Source organism: Microdochium trichocladiopsis (assembly GCF_020744255.1).
Source record: "Microdochium trichocladiopsis strain MPI-CAGE-CH-0230 chromosome Unknown B0I36scaffold_15, whole genome shotgun sequence".
NCBI classification, from domain to species: domain Eukaryota; kingdom Fungi; phylum Ascomycota; class Sordariomycetes; order Xylariales; family Microdochiaceae; genus Microdochium; species Microdochium trichocladiopsis.
In genome coordinates, this window is record NW_025763558.1 from 358,111 (window position 1) to 377,235 (window position 19,125).

General features: G+C 53.9%; 7 protein-coding genes across 7 annotated transcripts; 3 read left to right on the forward strand and 4 right to left on the reverse strand.

Annotated features, from left to right (window-relative positions):
* Positions 1 to 432: 432 nt before the first annotated feature.
* On the forward strand, positions 433 to 2,031 carry B0I36DRAFT_400083 (uncharacterized protein; the record flags this gene model as incomplete). The annotated part of the gene is made up of 5 exons (XM_046161661.1): positions 433 to 620; positions 700 to 804; positions 918 to 1,108; positions 1,201 to 1,395; positions 1,542 to 2,031. Exons 1-5 carry the CDS (start codon positions 477 to 479, stop codon positions 2,029 to 2,031), a joined length of 1,125 nt encoding a protein of 374 aa, XP_046004495.1. The 5' UTR covers positions 433 to 476.
* Positions 2,032 to 2,379: 348 nt separating this feature from the next.
* B0I36DRAFT_378421 (putative hydroxyindole O-methyltransferase) lies at positions 2,380 to 3,698 on the reverse strand (the record flags this gene model as incomplete). Its single annotated transcript, XM_046160677.1, has 2 exons — positions 2,380 to 3,411; positions 3,531 to 3,698. 2 exons carry the CDS (start codon positions 3,696 to 3,698, stop codon positions 2,380 to 2,382), a joined length of 1,200 nt encoding a protein of 399 aa, XP_046004496.1.
* A 782-nt stretch (positions 3,699 to 4,480) lies between these two features.
* On the reverse strand, positions 4,481 to 5,521 carry B0I36DRAFT_356219 (uncharacterized protein; the record flags this gene model as incomplete). Its single annotated transcript, XM_046157565.1, has 3 exons — positions 4,481 to 4,634; positions 4,831 to 4,886; positions 4,910 to 5,521. 3 exons carry the CDS (start codon positions 5,519 to 5,521, stop codon positions 4,481 to 4,483), a joined length of 822 nt encoding a protein of 273 aa, XP_046004497.1.
* Positions 5,522 to 6,110: 589 nt separating this feature from the next.
* On the reverse strand, positions 6,111 to 8,408 carry B0I36DRAFT_356220 (uncharacterized protein; the record flags this gene model as incomplete). Its single annotated transcript, XM_046157566.1, has 6 exons — positions 6,111 to 6,848; positions 7,205 to 7,235; positions 7,544 to 7,615; positions 7,813 to 7,853; positions 8,217 to 8,251; positions 8,387 to 8,408. 6 exons carry the CDS (start codon positions 8,406 to 8,408, stop codon positions 6,111 to 6,113), a joined length of 939 nt encoding a protein of 312 aa, XP_046004498.1.
* A 1,636-nt stretch (positions 8,409 to 10,044) lies between these two features.
* Positions 10,045 to 11,043, forward strand: B0I36DRAFT_369942 (uncharacterized protein; the record flags this gene model as incomplete). Its single annotated transcript, XM_046159851.1, has 2 exons — positions 10,045 to 10,319; positions 10,392 to 11,043. 2 exons carry the CDS (start codon positions 10,045 to 10,047, stop codon positions 11,041 to 11,043), a joined length of 927 nt encoding a protein of 308 aa, XP_046004499.1.
* Positions 11,043 to 12,790, forward strand: B0I36DRAFT_356221 (uncharacterized protein; the record flags this gene model as incomplete). Its single annotated transcript, XM_046157567.1, has 3 exons — positions 11,043 to 11,191; positions 11,463 to 11,766; positions 12,653 to 12,790. The coding sequence occupies 3 exons, from the start codon at positions 11,043 to 11,045 to the stop codon at positions 12,788 to 12,790; spliced, it is 591 nt and encodes a 196-aa protein (XP_046004500.1).
* A 2,901-nt stretch (positions 12,791 to 15,691) lies between these two features.
* B0I36DRAFT_300024 (uncharacterized protein) lies at positions 15,692 to 17,748 on the reverse strand (the record flags this gene model as incomplete). Its single annotated transcript, XM_046152002.1, has 4 exons — positions 15,692 to 16,267; positions 16,499 to 16,704; positions 16,789 to 17,076; positions 17,371 to 17,748. The coding sequence occupies 4 exons, from the start codon at positions 17,746 to 17,748 to the stop codon at positions 15,772 to 15,774; spliced, it is 1,368 nt and encodes a 455-aa protein (XP_046004501.1). The 3' UTR covers positions 15,692 to 15,771.
* Between the last annotated feature and the right edge of the window lie 1,377 nt (positions 17,749 to 19,125).

Sequence of the window (19,125 nt, forward strand, 5' to 3'; positions counted from 1 at the left end):
CGCAGACAGATGAAACTCCAAGGTTCATCACGACCTGCAACGGATAAGAATAGCCTCGCCTGGGATGAGCTCGGATAATACCGTATCCATGGCCCTAATTTCATTGCGGCCCTACCAAAGGTCCCCGTCAAACCGTCAGGGGCAGCTGACCAGTTCAACTGTCGCATACGTAAAGCATGTTACTTGCGCCTATAAACGCGCGGTTCACATAAAATGGAAGTCTCCTCCGGCCTCTCCTTGATGCGCGTTGTCTCCCGTTGCCAGTAGAATTCCAGATTTTCGCACCTCAATCCCGCCCCAGTTCCGGTTCGCTAATCTATTGGTGAGCCTCCCAGCGGAATTGCTTCGACTCGCCAACAGCATCGAAGCCTCGATTTCCTCCCCTCTTTGTGGAGCTGCACCTCAAATTCACATTCACCAAGCCAGAGCCATCATCTGCCAACCTTGCCACGGCTCTAGCGTCCTTTGCAGCAATCATGGGTGCGCCCACGTCCAAGGATATTGCGGCAGCCACGCTGGTACTGTTGCCTTTCAATCTCATCACGCTGGCCCTGCGGTTCTGGATCCGTGTCAAGTGGTCTGCCTGGGGCGGAGATGACTGGGCAATGGTTGTCACTCTAGTATGTTTCGCCTTGAAGGCCATCGACGAGCTTTTGTGGCCCAGAAGCGCCCCTCACGAGACTGACAGAAGTGTCATAGCCTGTATGGGTCGTTTCCCAAGTCGGTCTTCTGGGCATGGCCTGGAGCGGTATCGGACAACGCGACTCGACGCTGTCGGAGCAGCAGATAGCTGACTCTCTCTTTGTACGTACTCATATACAACAACGCGCAGGACATCACGGACCTGCTCCCGGAATGAAGGGTAGAAGTCCAGCCACTGATTCAATCGTCGACTAACGTTTCTGTATCAATAATAGTGGTTCTACGTATTTCAAGAGTTTTGGTGCTTCACCCTCGTCACGCTTAAGTGGTCCATCGGCTTCACCTTACTACGCATCGACGGGGGTAATCGCTGGGTCAGGATCGTCATATACAGCTGTCTCGCTTTTGTTACTATCTGCACTGGTGGAACAGGTATGTACCTGTTCTTCCAGTGCTATCCTGTCGAGTAGGTCTTCAATCCCTTCCTGCCATCCATATGACTAAACTCTTGCTTCGCGGGTCTCCTCAGCAAGGAACTAACATCATCTTCGAGAGCAGAAAGAATTGGCATAGTTCCCTTCCTGGCGAATGCAAGCCCCGTCAAATCCAGACCGCACTATCTTTCCTTGTCGCGGCCGTATCCATCACAACGGACTGGGCTTTCGCCCTTCTGCCCTTTGCCCTCCTATATAGATTACAGATAGCGCGCCGGACCAAGGTCGCTCTGATCGGGCTCCTCAGCCTGGGATTCTTGTCAGTCTCTTCTATTTTCGCCATCACTACTCTGACTCCAATCCTCTACGCTCGTAAGCGAGGATATGCATACCCTCTACGTGCCACGTCGTCGATGTTTACTTCTTCTTCGCTGATGAAACATATATGGCTGACGAGATCAACAGTGCCTCCATAGCGCCTATTGTCCGCCTCAAATACCTCCTCCTGATGAACGACTCGACCCGCCTTCTCGAGGCACTGGGCATCATACTCGCTTGGGCCCAAGCTGAAGTCGGCATCGGCATGCTCGTCGCTAATCTCCCCGCCTGCAAGCCCTTACTCGAGCGCATATTCTCTCTCTTGACTTTGTCCCGCAACGGGGCCGGAAGGACCGGCAACGGCGTGACCGGCTACAACAGCGCCTCTGGAGCCGACGGTCACGATAACTACCTGGAACTTGATGGTCCAGACGACAGCACCTCCGATAAGGCAAAGCATTGCCGTGGACTCAGATCGCCTTATGGAGTGATGGACGATACGAACGTAGTATACCAGAGGGACATGGCGAATGCGAGCAGCGACAGTCTGGTCGACGATCGGAGCCAGAATCAAATCATTCCGAGCCGGGGTTCTCCAGCTCGCAACAGCAGCGACCGCCAGCACGGTGGATTCTAACTTCGGCAAAGTTAGTGGTGGCGGTGGCTGGGCAAGGGCAATCATTGTTCATGGCAGACCGTATTTCTGCGTACTATAGTACCCTGGTGCAAGGCCGTGCCAGAGTGTTTGCTTGATAGGTTGCACTAGCGGAGTGCAAAACCTGACCGCGGCGCCGAGATACGGCTTCTGGTATTCACTGAATACTTCTATGCTAAGCATAATTGGCACGGCGAACTGTGCCTTAATTAGTACTCCATTCTTGGAAGAATGCAAGTTATCATGGCCACTAAAGTCATGTTGGAACGAAGTGAATGGTGTGAGCCGTCGATATTTTTGTAGCCCCATCTTCGAAACAGCGCATAGTATTCACAAAGCAAGCTCTGCTTCAATCAGGCTCTCTGCGCTGCCTGGGTAGCGGTAAATGTTAATTACCCGCAAGCCCACTCCTTCAATGATCGTTCTCCAGTGAGCTTCTGTGCGCTCGCAGACATTTAAGTGTCCCAGTATCATCATGTCCATCGCAGTAGCCGCAAGTGCTGGCTCATCCTCCGACACGACTATCTCGTTCAGCAGCACCCTCGAATAGCCTGGCTTCAACGCCGGCTTGAGGTTCTCCAAAATCTTTGCCGCGTGGTCGTCGTCCCAGTCGTGTAGAATCGAGTGCAGCGAGTATGCCCGGGCGCCCATGACGGGCTGTGGCTTGTAGAAGTCGTGTGCGATAGCGGTGAATGGCTGTGCGTCCTTGCTCTCAATCTCTCCGATAACCACGTCCTGATCTTGCAGAATGATATTCCCAGGATGATCATGATATCTAGCAGCAAACATGACCATGTCATGGCCTCTACCGCCGCCAACGTCCACAACGAGTGCCTCCCCAATGCTCGGGTCGAAGCCCGCTATCAACCTCTCTTGCACGGGATAAAACCCGCTCTCGAACCAATTCGGCTTTCCATCGCGATAACAAGCCATAAAGGAAGCAAAGTGCTGCAAGTTGGGAGGGTTCGCGTTAAGCCAATCGAAGAACGGCAGCGGTGACCCGAATGCCTTATTAAAAGGTCCATCAATCTTCGACAACGCTGGCTCTTGGTATTTCATCTCCTTGAAGTAACTTGGAAAGCTGTTCAAGGAGGGCCGCGACACGTCGAAGCAGAACATGATGCTGCGCTGGTAATCTTGCATCGCGAGGCCATTGCTCAAGGAATTTGCCCGTAACTTGCCGTCGGCAAGCTCCAAGACGTGCATTGCGACGAGATGCCGCATCAGTCGCTTCAACAGGCTCGCTTGCATGCCGACCTTCTCAGCGAGCACGTCAGGAAGAACGCCTTCTGCGCCGGCCTCTCGAAGGAGTCCAAAAATATCGAGATCGACAGCTAGTCTAATGCTCGCGCACATTGCGGGCTATATCACACGACACTCGCAGCGTTAGCCAGGCCAATATGGCTGAAAGGGTTCTCGAGGCGAAACTAAGCTGCCATGGTCCAACATCGGGAAGTTTGCTGGTTGCACAATGTACATACCTCTGCCCAAAAGCTTCGTTGCAAGAACTCGCTCGACAGCTCCAAGTTGGCAATGAGCTCGCGTGAGAGCGCTATCAGCGACTCACGCGCGCCGGGCTGGCCCTTCGCGTAGGCATCGCCTGTGGCTGCCAGTTTGGCTAGGATGCACGAAGCAGTGGTCGCGGTCATGTTTAATGCAACGTCGTCGAAGTTCCTCGCACGGAATCTGGAAGCAATGAAAGAGTTAGACAAATGGGTTGAGTAGACTTGGATGGACAGTTTCAAGTAAAGGGAAAGTAACGTTCATCTATATTAGTAGCAAAATAGCTCGGGGCAGTCTTATGACTTCAAGGCTTTCAGCACTTCCCCGAAAATCATACAAGCAATACACCAGGACAACGATCATCATACCACACCCAAAAGATCTCACCCGGCGATGATTTTAAGTGTGGCGTTAAGGCTAGTAGTACAAATGCGAAATCGAAACAAACAAGATTCGCGGCTGTTGCAAGCAGATCTTCAGGGGAGCGGGGGGGTTTCCTTGCGCGTGGATGCCAAAAGACAGTCAGTCGGATGGGCATTTTAACCATACTCCGTAAGCTGCTCCACAATATGGTTGATATGGTTGACTCTCATATAAGCGCCAGAGCCATGTTTGTTATTGTTTGCTTTTCTCACTTACTGGGCTCCCACTTCAGTGTTTTTACGACCATGTTTGTAGATACTGTACTTCAGACTGTAATGACTTGCCCACATACCCGCAAACATCCCGATCGTTGCTCCAGATACCTGGCCTCGCAAAGAAAGGGTGGAACGTGCTGGGAGAGAGTTATGTTAGGCCAAAGGGAACGCGGACTTTGAAGTTGACTGCACAACAACCTAGCGGTGTTGCTATGTCGTTGCAATTGCTGACTAGGCAGTACACCTCGGGCTTGGTCAAGAACCGCTGAGAAAGGCTGTGGTATGCTTCACTAAAACCCCAGGAACACAATTTGAAGACTTGCAGCAACAAAGTCTTGTTCGAGTATTGACGCTTGCGCCTCAACAGCGACAGCCAGTCCCATATTGCCGCTTCTGAAGACTACAGGTACCCTAGCTGCAGAAGTATCACTTCGCCCCATATACCTGTGGGACATAAGATCCAAAGTATGCATGGTTGTATATTTTAGTATAAGTTACTGTAAACGAGGAATTCCATACCCGCCAGCGTTACAAAAGGAGATCTTTCAGCATATGGCGGGTTTCTGTTCACCACCGTAACAGCACGTATCGAGGCATTATGAAGACTTGCCACAGGCATCGCGCGAGTCAAAACACTCACCCATGCTGAACTGTACCTTCAGCACGAATAACCATCGACTTCTCCCTCAACCCACCCTATAATCCGTCATAAGACTTACCAACGTACCCAGCAGTGCAAAGCGAACACAAATTTGAGTTAACCACTCTTTCTCATTCTTTGCACTTTGGGCGTTACTTTGCGGGCCTTCTTGAGGCAATATACCAACTTCCCTGGATTCCTTTTGTGCTAGGGCTTGAAAAGCCTCCAGCTTCTCCTTCCAATTCACATCCACTCTATACTGAGAATAGTGGATTGGGTATTCTACACCAAACTTCCTCAGTATGAGACCACTTATGCGGGCGCGCCAGCCTATCCAGATCTGATCGATCCGCACAAGCCCCATTGTCTCACGATAGTGTCCACCATTCCACAATAGCGCAGAAGTGGCGCTGCTGATACTTCGTTCGATTAAGTTTATGACAACGTCCGTTTCGACGGTCTGTCGGCAATGGCTGAATGAACTTTTGAGCTCTTCTAATTGACGCGTGTTCTCCTCCTTGAGCGAGCGGAATCGAGACTCGACCTCTTTTAGCTCTCTTCTCGTGAATTGGCGCCGAGAATTGGTGGAGCCATTATCGAGGTGCTTTATTGTTTTGCCGAATGATCTGGCCTCGCTAACTACCCGGTCCACGACAAACGTTTCGAAATCAATGGTGAACCTGTCTGCCATTTAGGAATGTTGCCCGCAACGAGATAGAGGAAGATGCCAATCTAGCTGTCGACCAGCAAGTGTGATTGCTGATCATTTCATTGGGTGTTATTATATCTATATAACATGTGGGGGACTAGGGTATGAGTAATCGATCACGTAGAGGACTGGCTGTATAAAGCATCATCGAGGAGGTGACCTCGTTCTCCTAATTACCCTAACATAATTACGTTATATGTTCGAGATCTATAACCTAATTTGGCGAGGCACAAGAAAAGCAACAAATTGAGCCCGATCAAGTACAGTATCAATGCTAGAACGGCTTAGGGAGGGTTTTAATCTCAAGGCTTTCAACACTTCCTTAGGAAAGGGGCAAGATTTGGGCCTTCAGAGATGGCACCCAGTATGATCTTTCATTCTCAACTCAGAAGCATCACCAACTTAAGGAAGTATCACACATTCCAGGGCTGAAGGACATTCAACTTTGGACATGACAGAACTTGACAATAATCCAATCTTGCACTAGTATTATCCTGTGATTGCTCTTGTAACTATTTCTGATTGGCTTACCATATTTGTCTGTTATCCCCCCAATGTGATTATCACCACCTTACGCATCACGGCCGCGGGGGCGTTCTCGGCCATGCCAGTTGGCAGCTCTTTGCGCGATTAGATACTGTACTGTGTCATGATGCCCGTGACTATCCGCTGTGACGATCGCCGCCAGGCTTGTCGATAATGCACCGCGACGTTGGAGAAATTCCATTACATACGTGTGCCCACCAGCGGCAGCTGCCAGGGCTGCGCTGTAGCGACCAAATTGGTAGTCCAGCCGAACCCCATGATTCAGGTGCAGATGTGCTAGCAGCTCGATATCGCCCCGTGCGGCAGCAGCAATAAAAGACTTGCCGAGAATCTCGGGGGATGGCTTTGACCCAAGGCGTGGCAGGGTAGCCATGAAGAGCTGGCATGAACCATAACGCGCCTGAACGACAACCACAACTTCAGGCAGTGGGCCAGCAGCGGCAAGCTGCTCGTAGCACAAACTTGCTTCCTCAAGGCGCCCTTGTATCATGAGTGCTAGTGCTACGGCTTCAAGGCAGGCTGGAGCAGGCCATACATCACTGCGTCGCAAATCATACACGACGGCCGCGGCGAACTCCGTGTCGGCTCTCTCTGTGGGCGAAAGTATTCTACCGTACAAGGTTCGCAGAAGCAGCGCCACTGGTTCGTTTGCTTCGTAGGGTTTGAAGCCCGCTCTGAGCTCTCTTGCCTGACTCTCACACAACGAGCGGGACTCGAGTGGCTTGTAGGCAGCTTGGAGCCAAGTACCACCGTGGAAGCTTGTCTTGCGATATCTTGAGTTCGTTCGGGCTTCCGTCGCCGTCGGCAGCATAGGCCGGCCGCTGTGCCGCAAAAGGACGGGGAGGCCTGTGAACTCACGCCCTAAAGCGTATACGGATCGTCCAAGGGATCGTAATGGCATTTCTAATACTCTTGTTCACAATATGTCTCCCGAGGTTACTTTTGTCTGTCAGTGATACTCGGTATTTTGTGTGGAAGTAGAGCACTGGGATCTTTAGTAGCAATTATTTGCATGGAACTCGGGGGTTGGCAGGAACTTATGTCCAATGCCCGGGCACTCCATCACGCGTATGACCAAAGACTGGTCTATTTTCGGTCGTAAGTCCTTGCTGGACTCACTTTGTAAGCTGCTTCATAAGTCTTTCCACGGCTATTTTTGGCTGTCAGATGAATGTCAATCCCATGTTGGTTCCACTTGGTGTTTATGCATACAATAACTCCATTGAGACGCTCAGTGCAAGCGCCTAGCTGTGGTTCTTGACATAGGTCAACACATCGGCGTTGCAAGACCATACATCGTGGAACCTTTCAATAGCTGGAATGGTTGGCCATTGACAGAGCCGTCATCGTGCGGAACAAGTAGCTCGTCACGGTGCGATGCCGTGGACTGCGCTCGTCACAGTGAAGCCGCGCTCGAAAGTGGTAGTGTTGGCCCCAGACGGCTGCAGCTATCGTCACCACACAGCACCACGAGCCACCTCAGGATTATGGTGCCACTGAAGTGCTGCCAGAATGGGGTCCGCTTGTTTACTGTAGGATTATGACACAAGCACTAGTAGCTCAGCAAGGCCATCACCAAGGTCGGCTGCGGTGGACAGACGGCACCTGGATCGCTCCCATCTTCCAGAGCACTCCTCACCCACGTAGTGTCATGGAATTTGTGCTTGAAGTGGGACCTGCATAACACAAACAATGACGCCGAAGCAAACAATGGAGGCACAGCTTACCTTATTTGCTTCTTAACTCGCGTGGAAGCGTGTTCACGGTACTATGCAGCATATATTGCAAATGATCGTTGACAACATCCTTCTACAGTACAGTAGTAGCGGTGCATCTATATGCTCGTTAAGCTGGATAATCATACAGACATTACGGCCAAAGATGACGCAGACCGTACTGCGATCTCGGAAATTCGCTCAACCTTCGGTCCTCTTACGTTCAAGGGCCATTTCACAGATTTCCATCAAGAGGAAACACGCTCCATATCGCAAATGTACCGAAGTCGCACTTCAGGGCGAGAGTCGTGCGTTCCTTGGGCGTGGACCTCTGCAAGGAGAATCTTTGTGCGCTGAGTTGACAGAAGAACAGCGACTCTCCCGCGAACCTCATAAGGTGGAAGCAGTGTCATTACCTTCGCTACAACGACCAGATCGTCTTCTTCCCTGCCTGATAGAGAGCCGTCACAGCGCTGGTGCAGGTCCTCTACGTCACCTGTCGCGGACAGAGTCCTGCCGACCCCCCACCTGGACGGAGGCTGTGGCGCTGATTCCTATGATACACGGCCTTCCCCAGGAAGCTCACAACTACGACATGTGCCAAGCATTTGGTGACACGCTTTCTGAAGACGCGGCTACTGTACGGGCTGTGCGTGATTCGTCCCAACGCCTGATGGCGGCTCTGGCTTTCTTCAAGGCGAGAACGACTGCCGAGCTGCTCAACAAAGCTTCCCTACATGCTGCTGCACAGGGTGAAGTTCGGCAGTTGGTACAGCTGCATAGCCCTCAAGGCGCCTAGTGGAAGGTCGCATGAGCAGAGAAGTCAAGGTGTTGGGGAGTGCTCTGCGGGGTGCCGGGTGCCACGAGGGTAAAGATTCTGGACTCAGCAGGACGTGACTCGCGTCGAGGGTGGAATTTGCGGGTTGAGAAGTTAACAACGCTACCACTTTAGCACAGACAGAGCAACAGGCTTGCCGAAAATCAATCATACTAACTTGCACCTGTAGTCAGAGGAGTGTCTGTGAATGTGACTGCCAGCTGGACCGTCCTGTTTCGCGCCAGAACAATGACCGTTGCCCCACACACTCCCACCCCACCACGACCGAACAAGCACAAACCGCTTGCACAAACACCATCCACAAACGAGCAGTGCAAGGAGGTATGGTGGAGAGGTGCCGCGCCATGTCTGGTCTGCTTATTACATAACGGGCTGCCCCCTAGAGGACCAGAGCATCCAGTCAATCCCCAAAGCCCCGGCGACCCGAGGATGTACCATGGCAGTTTTTGTCCCCGCGCCCACCCGTTCCTCGGGACAAGGGCCGACAGCCCAGCCTGCGAGTGTTTTGATCTCCCACAGACTGCTCACGATTCGAAGCCATTAGAGGCTATCGTATCGTTACGATTGAATTTCCACCTGCTTATGAAGATGCCAAAACTGCAGCAGCGCTGGTCCTACAAGATGTGCTCCACCTATTGGAGAGGTTCAGCCCGGTCAATGCAATCGTTTGATCTGTGAGTCCCTACGACACCAGGACCAACCCATCCTCCCAGCAAAGTGGAGGCCGCCACGCCCATTAGCGGACGGCCTCAGATCTCGGATATAGAGTAGGGACTGCCGGAGCGTCCTGGATGGACGACGGCAGAAGCGACAAATTATCATGCAGGTGAACCGGGGAAGGATGGAAGCTACGGGAGACCCTCTGCGATCTATTTGTACCGTCCTGGCCTGCCCGTAGCGTGCGGAGGACAGGGCCGGACAGGTGGAGACACTCGGGAACGAGCCCAAGACGAGCAGCAGGGGCACGGCTCGTGGTGGAACGTGAAGGCCAAGGGAAGGGCTAAGCTGCCCTGGAGAAGCCAAAAGCAATGAGCATACGCCAGTTCGCTAGCTATCCCTTGACGTAATCTGCACATAGTCCGAGGTCCTCTTGACAATCGTCTACCAGGAATCTGGGCGGACGAGGGAGTGGAGAACATGACTACCATGTTCGCGGTTAACAGGAGCCGTCCGCGCCACCTCACTTATTGATACAAGTCTTTCACCGGGTCCACCCACAATGTTGGTTAGACCCGCAGCGAATGTTTCGATCGTGCATGTGAACAAATAACCAAGATGGGCCCTGTCGGCTCAATTTACGAGCGATTACCCAGGCGAGGTCTCCGACATTTAAAAGGGTGATCCAGGTTTGAACACACACCAGTGTCCGATATTCAGACACGGTGTTCCACTGCAAAGCGCCAATGATGCCGCAAGTTGAGAAGTGGGAAATCCAGCTCTGTGCCTGCTTTGTTGCGGTCGCCTTGGCAAGCGAGTTCACGTCGCGGAGATTGTTCCCCAAGCTTTCACGACAGCGGTGGCCCGCGCTTCCGTCTCGCACAAGACTGCTCATTGTCCTACGCATAGCCACTGCGCCAGCGAGTGCGTACTGCCTGGGGGCATCTCTAAAAGTCCTGTCATATTCCGACGCCGCCATCCTTCTAGATCAGGATGGCGTCCAGTCCTCAGCCAGGTCGACATGGTTTGTATGCCCTGCAGCAACACATTGACGACCCGGCCATGGACACAGATGCTGACAAACAGGCTTCGAAAGGCTCCTCGCGGCTGCTATGTGTACCTACGACCTGGTAAGGGCGTTCCCGCCTCGATCGCAAGACGTGGTCCACCACGTGGGGTGGATGGGCATCACCTTTTGTTTGTACTGGTCTACCATGAGCATGGATCCGGGCATTACAATACTGATGATCCGTAACGTGGCGGCGTGTAGCTTCTTCAGTCTCGGTCTCAGCGGGATGGTGCAGCTGGCTCTGTTGCTTATGGAATATCTAGGGCCCTGGACGCGACCTCCGCTGAGGATGGCGCAGTGCTTCCGCGGACTAGTGTGGACGCTAGTGCTCAGCCGGCCAATGTCGTGGGCGGTGTACATTGTCACATATGAGGCGCTCTGGCGGATCACGGCGACGCCGGCCGACTTTGCGGTCATGGGTGTGCTTACCGTCGCGTTTCTCGGGCTGGTGGATCTGCATACGCGCTGGTCAATAGGGTTGCTACGCAAGGAGTCGAAGCTGTGGAGCAACTATCAAAACACACAGCTTGGTGACTCCGATCTAGAGGTCCGCGCATCCAGAGCCGGCAAGATGATTGTCCTGATGACATACTGGGTTGTTATGGTCGCCGTGGCGATTATACTGTTAGTTCGTGCTACGGGTATGCCGTGGAGGTCGCGAGATGCTGCTGTGGTTTAATGGCCATCAACAGCAGACTGGTGATCGTTGGCACTACCTATCAGCCCAACCCTCCGCTCTTCTCTCAACTCTGCAAAATTGAGCACCTTATCAGCGGAAGTCGCCTTGCTCCCGCATGTGTTAATGTCATCTGTGCTCCAGAGCTAGGGTTTGTTTTATGTATACGTCTGGTGCAAGCTCATCAGTTGCAGGGTGTCTGATCTTGGGTGTTACGAGCGGGCGGCAGGGCATGCTTCGCACGTTTCAGGTCCTGTCAAAACCTAACCCTGGCCAAGAAAACGACTGGGATGAGCTCTGTATTGAGGTACAGCTGCCGCATATTCTTGGACGAAGAGGCGTATGATGTACGTGCCACTATGTTCCATCGACGTGGCGCAAGCTGCACAGCTTCTACGTCGGCTGTCTCCTGGTGTTCCTAGGGCGTCTCTGGCATTGGAGGTGCTATGGGATACGACTGTCGAAGTGCACTTCGAAGGGGCCTGGCCCCCAGTTGACTTTCGAGCTGTCGGCTTGCTTTTGCGTCGCATCATTGGCCCGTGGTGGGCCGTAAGGGTTGGCAGTTATGTGACGCGGTATCAGCACATGCTGGCTGTGGAATTCTTCGTGGTGCACCATCCGGATCAGATTATGGATGATTTCGATTTGAAGAAGAGCCGCTTTAGCCAAAAACATTGCGGCCCGCCGCCGAGTATGGTGCGCAGCGAGATGTCCTGTGTTCATGGAGTGAGTCGATAGTACACTGCCCTGTGGCACTGTTTCGGCGCAATAGCAAGATCAGGGAGAACATGTCCTACGGAAGCTGATTAAGTATCTCAACCTGGCTTGACATAGATGCTTCAGTCCACAATGCTCTGAAGAGCTTTTACACTATGAATGTTGGTGTTCTTTTATGAATATGAACTGTTTAAGCCATAGAATCTATAAATGATACTTGAGATCTGGTAAGCCTAGTAGTCGCGGACTGCTGATCTCGATGCAGTGGTAGCGGTTTTCTTCGTCTTTCCATGACTGAGGAAAGAATGGTACAGAGGGAAAATCGCCATCCGGAGCCGGAGCCAGGTAGTTGTCGGAAACGGCTATATAAACTTGGAAATGTTTCTGGCACCACGTAAATGGCGCCCGACCGGAAATAGTGAGTGGATCGAGATCGGTGGACGACCAGCCGCGGCCTTCCCTGACCAGCACACACCGAACCTTGTATAACACATCAAATTCGTCAAATTCGTCCACTCCACGCTCAGTCCCACACTCTGGATCGCAGTCGGCCCAACAGAGATCCAAGTCTGTCGGCACGCTTCCCTCAATCAGCCTTCCACCTTGAACCACCCAGTCGTGCCAGCCCACGATATACAGCTTACCACAACGACTACAAGCAAGTACCGAGAGCGTATTGAGGGCAATCCCTGGCTGTGTAAGCTGCGTAGACTCTGTGCAGGGCTTAGTACAGCTGCCGAACGGAATTGAGGGAACTGTTGAGCGGAGCCAGCACCGGAGAGCAAACTTCAGGTCAGCAGAATCGTCAGGCAGGCCTGTAGGCTCGGTTGATGTGGTGGAAACAAGCTCTCTTATGCTTGCCTGATCCCAAATCCAGTCCACGGACTCGATGTAGTCGTCGGGCAACGACCACGGCGACACAAATGGTGATCCGGTTGCGAGGAACTTTGAGGTTGGTCCCTTCTCCGAATTTATCTCCGAACTGGTCTATGTCCTTGCATACTGCGAAGCACAATTCCACAGTCTCCCATGAGCCAAGAGGGGCAGCCGAGAGCGACCTCCGCATGAGACCCTGACCGGTAGCGTGGAGTACCGGAGTGAATAAATCTTGGGCCTTGGCGAATGGGTGCCATATAGATGTTCGTGCCACGACAGCTTGGCATCGGATATAGGAGTGCTGGTACTTTTCTGGAATACTGGCGTCCAGGTGCGCTCCGTTGCAGACTTCCCTCTGGATGACTTGCAGGGCTTCAGAGTGTCGAGCGTCGTTCTTTACAGCAACGAGGAGTGCGGATAAGGTAATTGACGAGTAGCCATTCTCTCTATGGTCTACTAGAGGCTGGGCATCGCGGCATACAGCATGAAACCGCCGGCAAGTGCCCAGGAGGGAGCGGAGATCACGCAAGGATAGCATGCTTGCGATCATCGTGAGAAGCTCAGATGGAAGCTGCGAGGGAGGCATGGGCAGGAAGAACTCTCCAAGAGCTCACAGAAGGAATATTAAGTATGTGAAACTGGATCTGGACGGCTTGGGAGGTCGTTTAGATTCATGATGGTCCTCCAGACATCAGCTTTATATCCTCTTTATTCTCTAGTCTATTTGCTGGACTACTTCCTGTTGGACGGATGCTCGATCAACTTTTGGACTAGGCATTAAGCACAGTGGAAAGGTTGCCTGGCACCGGGGCAGGCGTCCAGAATCTGATGAGAATAAGCCAAAGGTGATATGGCTTGTCCAAAATCTGGTGACCCGCCAAGTGCCGATCAGGGGACTGTATAAGCTTGCCCAAAGTCTGGCGGGGAGCAGGTCGCCCTGTGACTTGGAAAATATCAAAGCCTGACTGGCTCTTTCTTCAGAAAAAGTGGGCCGGGTTGTGACATAGCCAGAATTTAGACCAGCTTACGGCCAGCCAAAATCTGGTCGTTTGAACCCTGCAGGCTCTGCCTGGGCGTCCAAAATCTGTCCAATTAAAATCTTGCGGCAAACACATGCATATGCCGCCAAAATCTGGTCGCTCGAACCCTGCAGGCTCTGCATGGGCGTCCAAAATCTGTCCAATCAAACTCTTGCAGCAAGCATTTACATATGCCGCCAAAATCTGGTTGCCAAAATCTCCAGATCCTGCATGTGCGACCAAAATCTGGCCGCTTCAGCCGAATCTACGTAGCACGTGAACGGTGGAGCCTCAATAAGGCTTTATCTATGGAATGGTCCGTGCGCATGACAGCTACGTCACACCACCGCGCCTTCGGCGCCATCCTTCGATATGAGCCCTTCTGCCTTCCCCCAATGCTTCTGCTGCCGGCCGCGGCGACAGGCACTTTAGGTGGCCACGTAACTAGAATGAATTTTGTCGTTTTCCAACTGAAGTGTCTTAAACAAATGGCCAGAACACCAGTATAATCCCGCTCAGCGGGGCTTTACAGCACATTCGATCGAATATCTCGGGAGATGGGACAGAGCCGACGCGCTCGAAAGCCTCGAAAGCTGGGGTGAAGAGCTGACGGGCACCATGGTGGTCGGGTCTGATGATCGCTTCTTCCGAGAGCGCCTGGGTCACTCTGGAACGCTGATTAATTCTCCGGGTTCTCTCAGAACGCAGGGGACGACGACCGAAATGGCTGTGAAATCTGCACTCCTCGATGGTTAGTAGCGCAAAGGAGAGCCGTTGCAAAGGCTTTCGGTGATATATTTTATGGCCGTAAGGTATTTTTGAAGCAGTCTGAGCGACAAATATCGTAACCCGCGACATCCTCTCCACATGATTGGCATGTATCGAGATTGAGGCATTCGACAATTTGCCGGAGTTCTGCGGGCCAGCAGCATGCCGCCGGGGAGGAGGGGTGGTGGCGGGGTCACTCGCGGGACAGATCAAGAAGCCGCATGAAACAAAGTGCGGCCCGTTGCGAAGGCCACTTGCGATCCGGCAAATTGACATGCGTGGATTGATACTCTGAATACAGGGTCTACCTGTCTGCGATCTGCCTCAGTCAGAACACGCGAAACCCTGTGCAGCGCTTCCGCTCCATCAGCCTCTGGCTTAGACCCATGCCGTGGGCGCTTTAGGCCGGGGTGGTGACTGGGCGAACGCGGTGGAGGCATCATGCTCGTGCTGCCCTCCGCGCGTTGGTCCCCTCCACTCCGCATACACTATCCTCTACCATGCCGCGTGTCGCAGTTATGGTCGTGCTGCCCGAGAAGGCTGTGGCGGCCACGCTAGGGCTGTCGCCCCGCAGCAAGGTGCCCCTGGAGGCGCCGTAGTCCCAGAGGAGCACCGGTGGGGGTGGAGCCACGAGCCGGCACAGCACACCCCGCACACAAGTTCCCCTGGCAAAAGGCCGCACAGCAATCTGGTGACGATTGGCGAGAGAGATTGGCTTCTGATTGATTGAGGACACACTGGACTACTGGTGATATTGATTTGCACAGCTTATCTTCGTCGGGCGCAATAATGGATGAGAACAAACCCCGTGAGGATGGAGATAAGCATCTATCGGACAATCCGCCTCGATCCCCGCATGACAGACCAGTCTCTTCCGCAAATTGCTAGTACAGATGCAGGAGCAGATGCCCCCCGTGCAGGACCTGAAGATGCCCACCAACATGCACATGCCCGCCAACATGCACATGTGGGAACAGAAGATGCCCGCAAGCATGCCGACGCAGCGACGACTAATGCTGTGGTAGCAGCAGCCACAAGAGATGCACTTGCCTACAGCCGGTACGCCTGTCCACAGGGAAGCCCGGCACCTCATACCGCGTGTGCGGCACCCTACTAGCAACAAAATCCACTACCGCCGGACGGACTGCGCAAGCAGCAAGGAGGTGAGACAGGACCCCCTCGACTTTATCCATTTACGTCGAAGGCTTCGGTCATTTTGCAGCAAAGTACAAGAGCAAAGTAGCTGGGGTCGTGGAACTTGGGCAAATGAATGAGTGTGAGGAATGGCGACAAGGCGTCGTATGTCCCGTGGTGTCTCTTTATGAACTATCCTGAAATATCAAAAGAATGATCAGAAATCTCTAAAACTTCCAGGCCGATTATCCAACGCCTTGACCGCATGCTCCAGGATGCTGATAAAGCGGTCAATGGGCACAATGACGTCCTCGGCGTGAACATCCACCCTCCTTTCCACTACGGGTACGTGCATCTTGTAGTACCTCAGACCGCGGTCCCTCGCCATCGCCCGGAAGCACCGCAGCTCAAAGCCCTCTGGGAAGATCTCCACCAGCGCGCCCATGTCCTGCCTCATGAACAGGGTGTGCGTCAGCCCCGCGCCATGCACGCCGACCAGGATGTCCGTCTCCCGCGCGAGCGCGATCTGTTCACGGAAGGAGAGTGTAGCAAAGTCAACGGCGCGGATGTGCACGTTGGCCTTTGCCAGGGCGTTGCGCGTGTGTGCCAGCAGCTGGGGTGTGTCCTGCACTCGGCGGGTTTCTTTGCGGTCGATGAAGGTTATGCGAAGGGCGCCGGGTTTTGGCGGAGCAACATCTTCTTCTTCTAGATGTCTGCCGTTGTCGCCCGAGGTGGTGGGCGCGGCGGTGAGCTTCTCCTTGTTTGGTGCGAATTTGTTTCCGGCAGGTGAATCAGCGAAGGTATTGTTGTCGGTGTTGACGCTCCGGAGTCTCTCCAGAGACTTGTTCTCGCTGATGCCGCTCTCGTTCCCGTCCTCCAGTGCCCGCTTCCTCCGCTCGTCCGGCCCATCGACCTTTTTCGCGACAGGCTCCTCCGGCGGGAACCCAAAGAAGTCGAGCACTCTCCTGACAAACACGGTCCTCAGCTCGTTGACGCAGTCCCACCTCTCCCAATCGTCGTGCCACACAGGGTTCGACCCGCCGGCAAAGCCGACAATCACATTGTCCAGCGGACTGGACAACCATGTGGCACTGTCGTCCTGCGCGCTTGCCTCTCTCGCGAGAGCCGTCTCGGCGGCAGTGTTACTGTCCTCCGCCAAATCTGGGTCGCCGCTGCTTCGTTGATCTTCTCTCATCTTCCTCCTTCTCCTGCGGCGCGGATTGACAAGCTCCACGATCCTCTTAGGTTGCCGGCCAGAGAACAGCCGCCACAGGTCAAAGTACGGTCCGTCGCTGTGCCCGTCGATGATGACGATCTGCGTATTCGCGACGTCCTGCATGGTGACGAAGAAGGGGTTACCCGTGACCGGGTCGCGCGTCGTGCGCAGCGCGTCAAAAGTCTGCGTCATGGACAGGATCTCGTGCAGGCAGTGGAAGATGTTGCCCGAGCCTTCGCGCTTAAGAAGGTACGTGAATGTGCGCGGGGTCCAATCGGACGCGGCGAGGGCGGCCTTCTCAAGGGCCTTGGACTCCGGGGACAGTAGGAGACGCAAGGTTGAGTCTGAGGAATCTTGTGATGGTCCCGGTGCTGGTGAGCGACGTTTCTCATGGTGGCTGCTGCTGCTGTTGCGGCGGTCGTTGTCTTCGTTCTCTACCACGGCTCGCTCAGTTGGTCGCCCTGGTAAGTCTGGTTCACGGTCGTATTGTGGTTGCTGCCCTGGGGAGGCTGGTGACGACAACGACGAAGACCCCAAGGCTGGCTTTGCCACGCCACCACCGCCTATGACCACAGGTCCCTTGATCGGGGCGTGCCTGACCATCCCGGCCGTGTCCTGCAGCGTGATCCACCGCCAGAAGATCGGCCCCGGGCCCGTCTCGTACCAGTACTGATGGAAGGTCCAGGGGGACGCGGGGACTCCAGGGGGAACGTGCTTAGTGAGGGGGCAGTCGAGGGTGAACATGTCCCGGCCGGGGTCGAAGACGACATTTTGCGCGATGCAGAACGTGTCGACGTGCTGGTCGTTGTGGAATTCGGGCGGCGTGTGGAAGCAGTGCAGCCGCGAGGCCGCGCTGCCGATACAGTACTGCACGTGGCCTGCGCGGACCACGTCGAACCACTTGGTGGTGAAGCGCGCCGCGCAGAACTCTGATGTTGGGTCGTGGACGGCGTACTCGTCCGGCAGAGGAAGGTTCATGCTGAGAGTGTCCGGCCGTGAAGATGGAGGGAGTAACTCAGGCGGCGGTACACTCGCTGGCGGCAGGCCTGGGACATCCTTGGAAGTCCCATGGGAAGCGATATTATCCGGGGAATATCACCTTGAACCGGTGCAGCTGGACTACCATCGTGCACGGGAAGCGCATTCTGAGCCGGCTGCTTGCCGATCGTGGTCGTCTTCGAGGAGATGTGCAAGTAACGGTAGATCGTGAAGAACACGAGCAGGGCTAAGCCCGCCCTGAGCAAGTGCACCGATCGGGCCGGGTACGGAAGTAACATGTTATCGCGGTGTAATGAAGACACCTGGTCAAGGAAAGCTAGATCTGTGCGGGACGATGCGCGGGCGGGTTGCGGCTCGTCACACGGCCATACATAGTGTAAGCATCCAGGCGGGATGGGAGAGAGATGGTGGAGGGAGGGGAAATGGGTATCCAGAGGTAGGAGGCACTCTAAATGCGTAGCAAGGTCTTACATAGCGCAGATTGTTGCAGGGATTGATAATGAAGGATGGATGGATTGGTGCAAATGGGACCCGCCATGTACCTGCGGCATGGCGCCTGCTCCTCGTTTGTTTCATTCACTACGTGGATCGGCACTGCCCTTGGAATTAAATGTGCCCATATATTTGCAAGCCGCTCCCTTCGGGTAGCCTTGTGGATGAAACTCAAGACATTACGATGCCAGACACTTCGATGCCGCATGGTATTATCAATCACTTACCACGAGCGCATCCACCTCTTTAACGGATTGAGTTGCTCACCACTGAAGACGACCTAGCTGCCCCAAAGTCTGTGGGAGGAACCAGCCATGCCGGCGCTACAGATGCTTCCCCCGATATCCCGACTTGATCTTGCAATGTCTGAGTGGGAAGGATCTCAAATCTGCTCGAGAGAGTGGCCTCCGCGTCGATGAAACCGCACGCAGGCTACTCTATCGGCATGTGCGACTCGTACTACTCGATCACGATCGATCCACGTTCCTCTCGCTCGCCTCGGATGACTCTCTCCGCAAGCTCGTACGAGAGTTACACTGGATCATGTATCCAAGCACGGCGGAGCGGCTAAGGGAGTGGCTAACGTACAGCCGGCGACTACCAAACTCTGCGAACGTCGTCCGTAACCGCGAGGATGATGGGTCATCAAGACACTAGCCGGGCAAATGCTGAACTCCTACTGGATCGAATCCCACAGCTGGTTTCAACGATGAGCCACCTCTCCAGACAGCTTTCGTGTATTTCCAACCAACACCGAGCGCCGCAGTTCAGAATCTGCCGTGTCTCAAAAGCGTCCATAAACAACCGTCCTACGAGTGGCGACCAACTGGTAAACCGATACTTGACAACCAACTTCTGTATAAT